The sequence below is a fragment of the Loxodonta africana genome, chromosome 5 (assembly GCF_030014295.1).
Source record: "Loxodonta africana isolate mLoxAfr1 chromosome 5, mLoxAfr1.hap2, whole genome shotgun sequence".
NCBI lineage: Eukaryota > Metazoa > Chordata > Mammalia > Proboscidea > Elephantidae > Loxodonta > Loxodonta africana.
Window position 1 is genome coordinate 43,073,321 of NC_087346.1, and position 12,971 is coordinate 43,086,291.

At 38.5% G+C, this 12,971-nt stretch overlaps 1 protein-coding gene across 12 annotated transcripts in view; it reads left to right on the forward strand.

Moving 5' to 3' along the window:
• Positions 1–12,176, forward strand: part of TBCK (TBC1 domain containing kinase) — a 284,662-nt gene extending 272,486 nt beyond the window's left edge. For all 12 annotated transcript variants that reach the window (XM_064285475.1, XM_064285476.1, XM_064285474.1 and 9 more), the window contains one exon: positions 7,929–12,176. In XM_064285475.1, the coding sequence (XP_064141545.1) occupies positions 7,929–7,947 (19 nt within the window). In that variant the 3' untranslated portion in view covers positions 7,948–12,176. The remainder of the gene's footprint in view (positions 1–7,928) is intronic.
• The last annotated feature ends 795 nt before the right edge of the window (positions 12,177–12,971 follow it).

Consider the following 12,971-nt stretch of genomic DNA (forward strand, 5'->3'; position numbering starts at 1 on the left):
CATCTGTACACCATCAAATTTCCTAATCCAAAAGATTGGTTTCAAGAAGAATAGAAACAACTTGGTTAAAAGTCTTGCGGGCAAGACTAAAGTACACAAAATTATGGATTCTGAATATCCCAGACACCATTTAGAGTAATTACCCTTAAAATAAACATAGATCCAAAAGCCTCTATCATGTAATGGATGTTCTTACAAACACTTCGCTTTTTTATTCTTATTGTAAAATTATCCATTTTCCAGTATACAACATGCTAAACTAATACTCTAGAATTACCTGTTCTGCATCTTACTTGTCACAAGTGTCTGTGATGGGGTGTCAAATGATTACTGACCCTGTCTTCACCTTCTTGGCCTTGCCCTACTGCTGGTTTCACTTCTATCAGTGAAATTAATGGAGTAGGCAACCACTGTTTCAGAGATGTCATTACTATGACCAGTTTCCCACTTTGTTATTGTTACGCACCATCCAGTTTTGACTCATAGTGACCCTATGTACAACAGAACAAAACACTGCCCGATCTTGCCCCATCCTCATAATCTTTGCTACATTTGAGCCTGTTGTTGCAGCCAGTGCATCAGTCCATCTCCTTGAGGGTCTTCCTCTTTTTCCCTGACCCTCTACCAAGCATGATGTCCTCCTCTGGGGCTGGTCTCTCCTAATAACATGTCCAATGTATGTGAGATGAAGTCTTGCCATCCTCACTTCTAAGGAGCATTCTGGCTGTACTTCTTCCAAGACAGATTTGTTCGTTCTCCTGGCAGTCCATGGTATATTCAGTATTCTTTGCCAACACCATAATTCAAAAGCATCACTTCTTCTCAGTCTTCCTTATTCATTGCCCAGCTTTTGTTTGCATATGAGGCAACTGAAAATACCATGGCTTGGGTCAGGAGCATCTTAGTCCTAAAAGTGGCATCTTTGCTTTTTAACACTTTAAAAAGACCTTTTGCAGCAGATTTGCCCAATGCAATACAGCATTTGATTTCTTGTCTGATGCTTCCATGGGCATTGATCATGGATCCAAGTTAAATGAAATACTTGATAACTTCAGTATTTTCCCCATTTATCATGATGTTGCTTATTGGCCAGTTGTGAGGATTTTTGTTTTCTTTATGTTGAGGTGTAATCCGTAGTGAAGGCCGTGGTCTTTGATCTTCATCAGTAAATGCTTCAAGTCCTCTTCACTTTCAGCAAGCAAGGTTGTGTCATCTGCTTATTGCAGGTTGTTAATGAGTCTTCCTCCAATCCTGATGCCATGTTCTTCTTCATATAGTCCAATTTATCAGATTATTTCCCCAGGTTATAGACTGAAAATGTATGGTGAAAAGATACAACTGACACACACCTTTTTTGATTTTAAACCATGCAGTATCCCCTTGTTCTGTTTGAACAACTGCCTCTTGGTCTATGTACAGGTCTGCATGAGCACAAGTCAGTGTTCTGGAATTCCCATTCTTCCCAGTGTTATCTGTAATTTGTTAATGATCTGCCCAGCTGAATGCATTTGCATAGTCAATAAAACACAGGTAAATATCTCTCTGTTATTCTCTGCTTTCAGCCAGGATCTATCTGACATCAGCATTGCTATCCCTCTTTGCACTGCCTCTTCTGAAGCCAGCTCTCATTTCTAGCTGTTCCCTGTCAATATACTGCTGCAGCTGTTTTTGCATTATCTTCACAAAATTTTACTCACGTGTGATATTAATGGTATTGTTTGATAATTTCTGCATTGTATTGGATTACCTTTCTTTGGAATGGCCCCAAATATGGATCTCTTCCAGTTGGTTGGCCAGGTGACTGTCTTCCAAAATTTCATGGCATAGAAAGTGCTTCCAGTGTTACAACTGTTTATTGAGACATCTCAATTGGCATTCCACCAGTTCCTGGGGCCTTGTTTTTCTCCAAAGCCTTCAGTGCAGCTTGGACTTCTTCCTTCAGTACCCATCAGTTCTTGATGATATGCTGCCTCCTGAAATGGTTGAACATTTCTTTTTGATACAGTGACTCATGTGTTCCTTCCATCTTCATTTGCTGTTTCCTGCATCATTCAATTTTTTGACCATAGAATCCTTGAATACTGCAACTCAATGCTTGAGTTTTTTTCTTCAGTTCTTTTAGCTTGAGAAATGCCAAGTGTGTTCTTCCCTTTTGGTTTTCTAACTCCAGGTCTTTGCCTATTTTATTATAATACATTGTCTTCAGGAGTCACCCTCTGAAATCTTCAGTTCAGCTCCTTTACTTCACCATTTCTTCCATTTCACACCTTATGTAATAGTATTTAAAAATGTTTAATGAATTAAATATAAAAAATCTGAACGTAGGAAACAGAGCAATACAGCAATGACTGAAACAAAAATAACATTTCAAAATTAGACTTGAATGGAGGGAAGAGATCAGTGGACTAGATGATTTGAATTATGGTGTTGGTGAAGAACATTGAATATATCATGCACTGCGAGGAGAATGAACAAACCTGTCTTGGAAGAAGTATAGCCAGAATGCCCCTTAGAAGTGCGGATATCAAGACTTCATCTCACATACTTTGGACATGTTATCAGGATTGATCTGTCCCTGGGGACGGACATCATGGTAAAGTATAGGGTCAGCGAAAAAGAGGAAGATCCTCAATGAGATGGATTGTCACAGTGGCTGCAACAATGGGCTCAAACATGCCAACAATTGTGAGGGTGGTGCAGGGCTGGGCAGTGTTTTGTTCTGTTGTACATAGGGTCACCATAAGTCAGAACTGACTCAGCGGGACCTAACAACAATAATCTCTTTCCTAATCCTTTTCACAACTCATGTTTTTCATTGGGAGATCAATGTGATGGGAAGTTCAACTGCTAAAGACCTTTATGAATGACTCCCAGAAATCTCTTAAATAATCAGGATAAGACAACACTTCAATTATATTTAACCTAAGGCCACACTGTACTTTAGATGGAGAAATTACCCCATACTCTATTTCTCATCTCAAATACTTATCTGAGTTGTTTAGCCAAACTCTTAAAAATAGATACATAATTTGCATGAAGTATCAGCCTAACCGCAACCTCTCAGTGCCAGAAATAATAAATGTGTGCCATGTATTCTGCACTTCAGAGAGTCAAGAGGATACATAAGACTAACACAGCATCAGCACCCACAACCATAAAATCAAGATGAAAGTACTACAGCTATTTATTGTAAGATAATTGCCAGTTCCTTAATCAATACCATCCCCAACCAAAAGTGAAATTTCCCTACCCTAAATTTAGCATTATCTAGGAGGGGAAAGGAGCCCTGATGGTGCAGTGGTTAAGAGCTCGGGTATTAACCAAAAAGTTGGCAGTTCAAATCCACCTGCTGCTCCTTGGACAGCCCCTGGGGCAGTTCTTCTCTGCCCTATGGAAACACTGTGAGTCAGAATCAACTGGACAGCAGTAGATTTTTTTGGTTTTAGGAGGGGAAAGAAATGGACAGATGAAACAGAAGAGAGAAAACGATTTTTTCACTTCAACTTCACCAGAGTGCCACTCAATCCATGCGAACTTCATCCAATATGAATTTAAAACTCAAAATGCCAAAATTTCACATGGAGAAACTAATTGCTTTGCCATGTGCTCTTCCACCAAATCTTGGAGAAGCCCAAACGTGTCTTAGCTTCCTTCTGTTTCCATCAGTTCTTCCCAAACCTATGTCCTAGGGGGCCAAGTGAAAAACAGCGTGACCCTGTTCTTTGCTTCTCTCCAACCTTACTTATCCTCAGCTTTTTAATTCCTTGGCTTTTGTTAACCTGCATTTCTCTGTGGCAGCTCAAAAATCCCTTTACTCATTCTCTCACTGCAGCAGAACTTGACTTCCTCTGGGCAAACATACCAATCTCTTAGCTCAAGCTAAGATGCAAGATAAAGAGAAAAAACAGGATGGAAAGGCACCCAGAACAGTCGGGCACATTCAGACAGTGCTTTTTTCAGGTGGGCCTACCCATGCCCTAGAAATGAATACCAGCACAAGATCATACTAACCAGAGGAATGATAAAAATGTAAGAGCACACGGGAGTACTACCAACAGGAAATGTAGCTGCCTCTGCAGTTTGAGGTGATTCTAGCAAATGCCAGGTCCTGCCAGCTACACATGGGATGTCACCCTATATGTCTCGGCTGGTTGTGCAGTTTGAAGAACGCTATTCTCTCCACATAGAATTTGGTTTTACAAATCCCAGCCCTACAAACAGCAGCCTCTTCTGGTGCAAAGTGACTTGCTGTCCACACAGAACTATACCTATAAGAATTGCAGTTTAGGCACCAGACAAACCTGACTTGCACATGAATCCTGTTACCTAGTAAGATGGTTCTCAATGCTGGTAACACATTAGAATTACCTGGGAGTTAAAGGGGATGAGGGGATTTTTAAAACTGATACCAGAGCTTCATCCCAAGAAATTCAAATTATTATTGGTCTAGAGTAGGCCTGGAGCCTTGGTGGCATAGTGGTTAAGAGCTTGGCTGCTAACCAAAAGTTTGGCAGTTCGAATCCACCAGTCAACACTTTGGAAACCACGTGGGGCACTTCCACTCTGTCCTGTAGAATTGCTGTGAGTTGGAATCAACTCGACGGCAACAGGGTTTTTTTGTTTTTGTTTTTGGTAGAGTAGACCTGGGTATCACCATTTTCTGAAAAGTACCCAGATGAATCTGATGACTTCATAACCACTGGTCCCATAGGATATCCTGTCAGTTACACTAAGACTATTGCTCAGTAAGTCAAAATTTGTGATTTCCATTTGAAGTCAGGCCTCTCCCAGTGCAGGAGCTATAGTCTCCACACTGGGCTATTATTTCCCAAAATCCAGTCCCTTTTTTGTTTACTCGCTCAGGCTGCCAGAGCTTTCCCAGACAGAGCATGAAAGATGGAAGAACCTCTGAAATTTGCTTGCCTGATACTCCCCTGCCTCACCCCAGATCTTCTCCATGTGTCATGTGGCTTTTTTCACACAGTGGAAAACCACCCCAGCACATTCACACCCCTTATTTTCCTTCTCAACCTGTCGAGCTATATCCACAGAGTACGGTACTGATTAGTGTAGCTGTTGTGGCCATCACATTTGGGCTCCCATTCCCTTGAGATGTCGATAATGAAAGGAAAACAAAACAGCTTCCCCAGCCCTTGTTGAATTCAGAAGTGCTCTGAACTTCTACTTTTGCAATAGGCACACTACATGATATAAGTTGGTCATGATGATCTCCTCCACTGAATTGTAAGTGCCACAAAAACTGGAACAGTGCTTAGTACTTAGTAGGTGTGCTCAGTAAAATGTTTGATTGATAAATGAATGACCAAACAAATTAACAATAATGGAGAAGAAAAGGAGTAGTTTCCATGGTAGGAGTGGAACAGAGGTAGTCATGCTTCAATGTTAGGACCAATAGTTAACATGGATAATTAGAACCACAACCAGAGGAATGAATGAATCTGAGGATCAGAGGAGCAGAACTTACAATCTCACCCAAAACCTCAACAATTGCTCTTTTTCGGTGCTTAAGCACAGCCTTGCTTCTTTTCAAGGCACAGAAACATTTGCCATCTCCTTATACTCCTTTTCTTCTTTTCCTTTTAGACCTCCCACGTAGCAGAGACCTGATTGTTATAAAGTGCCCTGTTCTGCCTGCTTAGCTTTTACCATTTTCCAGCTCAGCAGCAGCCTAGTTGTTATGCCCCTTCTTACAATAACAGTGGGAACTCTTCCCAGCTCTACAGCATAGTTTAAGAGAAAAAAAAAAAAAAAAGTAAGAGAGATTCGTTAAATGTACAATAAGTCCTTCCCTACTCATTTTCTGACTTCCACGATGTTTAGAAAGTACTGAAAGCTAAGACTGCTTATCCAGAAGCCCTTTATCTTAAAATTACCTTAGAATTCTAAGCCTAAATAGTAATTGCAATGCTGGATACAGGAGAACAGAGCCAGGATGCGTCAGTCATCACCTGGTACTAAGAACTGCGCTGCCTGCACATGATTCAGGGCAGATGGATCTGGTACCTCAGCTCTTAAGGACTGGAGTTCAAAAAGAAAGAAGTGAGAAGAAAGAGATGAAGACTAACTCACATTTTCGCTCTAGCTCACTTGACACTTTTTGAAATAGAGGTTCACTATTTCTTTTGAACATTAATTACTATTAAGGATTCCCATCTGGTGACTCTAAAAGTGTATAGAGTTTGTAACATCATCAGCCCTTTGAGTCTCTGTTAAGGAACACTGCAGAGCATGATGGAGAAGAGAGGTGGGCCAGCAGTATTGACATCTACTTTGTGAGTTGTTTTGAAGACTAATAAGATCCCAGTTTCCAGCAACATCTTTTCCACCTACTGACTGGCACCTTTATCCTTTTAGCTGAAGATAGTGTTTCCCAAAATATTGTCTGTGGATTACCTGTGTCAAAATTTCTACATGTATTTGTTTTAAAAAATGTAGATTTCTAAACCCCAGGTTAATAAAGCAGAATCCCTGAAGGTAAGACCTTGAACTTATCCTCACCAAACCACTCAGCTGATTTCTTTTGAATCCTGCAGTCTATATAGCTGGTGTGATATTTTGCTAACTATTAAGGTTCAAATACTCCCAACAACATTGTGAGCAGCTATTAGTCATTGTTCTTAAGGAATCTGAGAGCAGGTTTTGATTGAGCGAATAATTGTAAAGAACTAAAGGGCACAAATATCCACTACAAAGAGGAAGGAATAGAGGTAGAATGGCCAATGAGCCAAAGAAAAACATCTTTAATTCATAATTTTGCCCCAAAACATAATTTAGTTTTGGCAACTAAACAATGCCAAATGACTAGAGTTTAGTTCAGTCCAGAAAACACATACTGAGCCTCTATCACATACCAGGCACTAGGAATCAAAAGTAATGGAACAGGGTCACTGTCCTAGAGAAGTTTAGAGTTTAGGAGAGGAAGAAGGCTCTTAAGTGGGTAATTGAAATATATGTGGTAAGGCCAAAAATAGAAATTCACACAGGAAACTTTGGGGGCTGCAAAGAAGGACCCCTCACCCAGGCTTAAAGTGTCAAGGACATCTCCTAGAGAAAATGAGCAGGAGAATAAGTAGAAATTCGGCAGGTGAAGGTGCTGGTGTTGAGGAGGAGCTCGGGGGCGGCGGGGGTAGGAACTGGAGGGAAATGGAACAAACATGTTCCTAACTGAGGGCAGCCTGTACAAAGGCCCAGATCATGAGGCAGTACTATACATCAGAGGACTGACCAGCAGTTCAGGGCTGCTTTATCATAAAGAGCAAGATATGGGGAATGGTAATCCATGCCAAGTCAGGAAGATATTTGTATGTCTTGATGACTTTTTCAGAGTCCTGTTGTGCTCGGCATCTAAAAATCTTCCTGGATCAATGCTTTAAAATTTATTCCAAGTTTATGGTCTCAAACTGTTAATTGTGGTTGCTCCAAAAACGTAACCAGTTTATGGGCCCTCTCTAGGACATGGTGCCTGGAATTACAGTAACTAATAAGTTGACAGTAATATCAAAAGTTGTTCAATATAGATTTCAGAATGTTTTGACTATCACTGGAAGGAAACATAAAAATTAGTAACATTAGTGACTTCTGGAGGAGTCTGGAGAGCAAGGTGGGAAGAATTACTTCACACTATTACCCCTTTATACTATGAATTTTTTACCAAGTGTATATATTGCCTGTTCAAAAGTATAAAAGAGAATTAAGGTACACATTGATTCCATAGCTTAAAGAAGTTGTTTTTCAACTTATGAGTTATTTAATTTATATTTTAAAATACAAATTAATGATGCATCAATACAACAGTGACAGCAATAGTAACATTAAAGTAGTTTTGTCTTTTACAGCCTGAGGAAAAATAGGGATTGGGGAGATTTTTTGTATATCCTCTATAACTTTGGCCCTTTATTTTTTCCCAGTTTGCAGCTCATCTTGTGAAGATGAAATATCCAAGAATCTGTATCCTAGATGGTGGCATTAATAAGCTGAAGCCAACAGGCCTCCTCACCGTCCCATCTCCTCAAATATGAAGAACCAAGAGTATGACTGTCGAAAGGATAAAAGGGCCTGAGCACCCAGCAGCACCACTCTTCACAGCCATGCCACTCTAAGACAGGACAAGACAGCCAGATTGTTGCATTTCAGTAAAGCTTTCCTGTGAGACATTTATATTTTAACTCTTGTGACCCAAATGTTCAGCTATCCAGGCAACAAACTTGACTGTACATGTATTGCTGAAAGAATTTTCTTAGCAGTGAAATCCGATCATGTATTTTTACCACACTGCCACACAAAGCCAGAGGAATTCAACTGACAAGGTAGATTTAACATTATCAAGAAATCCCAGTTGCACTGAAAAAACTGCCCTCCATTGCACTGAACAGACAGTCCTAACAAAGGTATTGTTTAGAATTAGAGAGTGAATGTGGGCTGGGATCATCTTCTTTCCGTGATAATGTAAAGTAAAAAGCTATTCACAGTACATTCCTGATTAATAAATGCTATATTTGGTAACTAACTTTGGGCTTAGACAAGGGGTGTGTGTGTGTATGTGTGTGTGTGTGTGTGTGTTTAGAGGAAAGAGTTATGCCCATTGCAGAAAGTTAGGTAATAGGTTACCTCCAGAAAAAATGAACATCAGAAACCATTTATATTAGACAGAATATTTGTTCAGCTCCTGTAGCAGAGAAACCCAAAATAAGAGTGGCTTAAACAAACTAGAAATGTATTTCTCTCTCACATAAAAGTCTGCATAGTCAATCTAGGATCTAGGCCTAGTATATTGGTTTCATAACCATTAAGAAATTGGGTATCTTGTTGCTTCATCACACTCAATACGTGGCTTCCAACTCATGGATAAAGATGGCTGCTCAGTTCCCACCATCTCATCTACAAACTAGAATGAGGGAAGGTGGAAGGGGTAAAAGAAAAGAAAGGAAAAATATAAGGAAGAAAAAAGCAAGGAAGGACGAAGCGAAGGAGAGGGCATCCTCCTTCCCTTTAAAGGCACAAACCAGTAGTTCCACACAGTACTTCTGCTTGCACACAGAATTTAGGCATGTGGCCACATCTAGCTAGCTGCAAGGAACACTAAGAATGTAATCTTTGGCTTGGTGGCCCCGTACGCAGCTAACAGCCCTGTGACCATATGAGAAGCAGAGAATACATATTAAGAAACAGCTAGCAGCCTCTGCTACATCGTTCTCAAAATGAAGTACTCTACCCACTGAATTGACACCACTAAGACACGTCACCATTTTGTTTCACAAAAAATGAAAAAATGCAGACAAATAAAATGTGACATACCATAAATTATACAGTGCATGTCCATTTCAGAAATGTGAAAAAAATATGCATCTTAAAATTATTGAAAAACAGTATATATTTTTTACTATATTCAATTTGCTCTAACTAAAAAGCATTCATTCATCTTTAATTTGTATTCCTCTTCAGTCTAGGACTACCTAAGCAGACATTTCAATGAAAAGCCTCAACTTTCTGGGCCATGGTTTTGTTGTTTTTATTGCTGTCATTTGTTTTGTTTTGTTGCATCTATTTTTTTATTGAGATATATCTCACATACTGTACCATAAAATTCACCCTTTTAAAGTGTACAATTCAATGGTTTTTACTATATTCACAAATTTTTGCAACCCTCACTATGATTCCAGAACAGTTTCATAACCCAAGAAAGAAACTCTGTACCTATTAGCAGCCATTCCCCATTACCTATCCCAAGGTCTTTCTTTGATTTAATTTTTGTATATGGTGTGAGATAGGTGTTCAACTTCATTCTTTTGCATGTGAATATCCAGTTGTTCCAGGAGCCATGTTGCTTTATCTGAATTATTCAAATAAATTATATTCAACAAATATGCTTTAAATAACCTACAATGCACAAAAACACTCATATAACTAAAGGTTTTATCATTCTGTGACTCGTACACAATATACAAAGAAAAAATGTGAGAATTAATGAGAAAATAAAATTTTACCAAGATTTCTCTAGTATCATTTTTGGGCCATTATCTGCACTAATTTGGGAAATATTTACTCCTCCTGCCCTGTCAATTACTATTTTTTTCTTCAGTCTTTGGTTACTTACCTAACTCCATAGTCAGAATGCAGCCCTGAAGGCCATTTTGAAAAGAGTAGTTCTGAGTCTTAACTGCTTACTGCCGACAGAAGAGGAGAGTGATAGAGGGGAGGGGGTTTAATTGAAAGAGGTGGTAGATAGGAAGAGGGGATGAAGACACGAGTGTTGTGAGGAGAGCTGTATGGGAAGGTAATTGTAGGCAACCTCTAAACTGTTTTGCATTTGATCTTTCTCAAAACTTAATACCTTTAGGCTTATTTTTTTAAAATGGACATTTTTAAGACATGCAAATTATAAGCAATATTTAATATTCTCAACAGTAAAATAAGAGCACATCATCACTGCCACGTTTATATGCAGTGCATGGTATTCCATGGCAGATGACCTCGACAACGTTAATCTCAACAACTATTTGCTGAATAAATAATCATGATTTATAGAGGTACTTTTAACATATTACTGATCGCTGCACTATTAGTACTGTGTGTTTCTGACATCAGCAATCTGTTCCCTCTATTTGGAATGCCTTACTATCACCACCAACCAGCCCCATACACACATACACACACACACACACATTCATTCATTTTTCATAATCCAGCCCCAGTTGCATCTCCTCCAGCACATCTCTGACTTTCCCGTGCTTCAATAAGTGTCTCAAATCTATCAAAGCATTCCATTCATACTGCTATTAGACATATCGCTTTGCAATTGTCTCTTCACTTCTAGGTCCAGTATTAAAATATGTTACTTTAAGGTCAGGGGCCATAAGTTATTCCACTCGTCTTTAGCAACTCAATACATTGGAGGTGCTCAATAAATGTAAAATCAAATGGAAACTCTAGCTGCAGGTACCTTCAGCATCTTTTTTAGGATCTGTATGAATGGAGAAAAAATTAAAACAGGCTATGGTAAGTTTTTGCAAGGGCCAAGGTTTATCTGGTATCAATGGTGCATAAATAAATTAGAATCTCAATTCACTGGGTGAAGAAAGAATCTCTAAAGTTCCATCCAGCTCTAAAATTTTATAATTCTAGAAGTTGGAACAGATGACTTCCTATAACATGTAATCTAAGCTAGTTATATCCCCCCTCCAAAATATGGAAGTGCTTGATTAAAAAATATATATAAAAAGTGTCTAATACTTAACCAAGGTTCAGATAAAGGAACAGAAATCCCTTGATGTCAGAAATGAAGAGGAACTGAACGTCACAGCTACCTGGCAATCAGATATCGATATAAGCCCTAGGAACTGGGATTTTAATAGGCACACAAGAATAGAAGACATACCATTGGTCTTCTGGGTAGGGAGTTGGAATTAAACTACTTTGAAAAGTGGCATTCTCAAAAACTTTGCTTCATGAAATGACTAAAAGTAACTTCCTAAATCAGGGGAAGCCACAGAGGAAATGGCCATCAAACTGGCATTTCAAGTGACAAAAAACAAATCTCCTGTTGTAGATATATGGAGGTTTCAGTGGACAGCTGAATAAGTCCCCAAATTAGAACAGGATTTAGGGGGTGTGTTCATCTGACTATTTAAAAATGAAGCAATGAATTATACAAAACTTTTAGAAAGCATCGATTGTGCCAGATCATTGTTCTACTCCTCTGTTTTCCTCCCTAAATAATTGCACACCCCCAAAAAGTACTTCTTTGGAGATTAATATCAAAATTATACGTAATAGAACAAAGGCAAAGAACCACATGCTTGTCTCAGTCTGCACAGAAAAGGTATTTGACAAAATCTAACACCTTTTCATGAAAAAACATTCACTGAAGCTAGGAATAGAAGGGAAATTTCTCAATATGATAAAGGGTATTTATGAAAAACCCACATGTAGCATCATACTCAAAGGAGAAATACTGAGAGCTTTCCCCTTAAGACCAGGAACAAGACAGGAATGCTTGCTCTCAACACTGTTACTCAGTATTGTACTGGAGTTCCTAACCTGAGTAATTAGACAAGGAAAAGAAATAAAAGGTATCCAAATCTGGGAAGACATAAAACTATTCCTTTTCACACATAACATGATCCTACATATAAAAAAAAAAAAAAAAATTTTTTTTATATGGAAGATCATAAATAATTCATACACACCAAAAAAAAAAAAAAAAAGCTAAAAATGAATTCAGCAAAATGGCTGAATACAAGGTCAACATACAAAAATCATTTGGGTTTTTATACATCAGCAATCTGAAAAGAAGATTAAGAAAACAACCCATTTACAATAGCCTATAAAAGAATAAAATACCTGGGAATGAATTTAACCAGGAAGGTGAAAGATTTGCATTCTGAAAAACTATAAAACATTACTGAAAGAAATTATGGAAGACCTCAATAAATGGAAGGACATTCCACGTTCATAAATTGGAAGCCTTAATACTGTTAATATGTCAATAGTACCCAAAGCAATCTAGAGATTCAATACAATTCTCATTAAAATTCCAACAGCCTTCTTCGCAGAAATGGAAAAGCCAGTCCTCAAAGTTATATGGAACTGCAAGGGGACCCAAAAAGCCAAAGCAAAGAAGAACAAGGTGGGAGAACTCATACGTCCTGATTTCAAAATGTATTATAAAGCTACAGTTCAAAACAATGTGGTACTGGTATGAGGATAGACATATAGCCCAATGGAATATAACTGAGTGTCTAGAAATAAAACCATATGTCTATGGTCAGTTGATTCTCTACAAGAATGCTAAGTCCATTCAATGGGCACAGCATATACTATATATATATATATATATATATATATATATATATATATATATATATATATGGTGCTGGCACAACTGAATTCCACATACAAAAGAATGAACCTGGACCCATAACTCATACCATATACAGAAATTAAAGTGGATC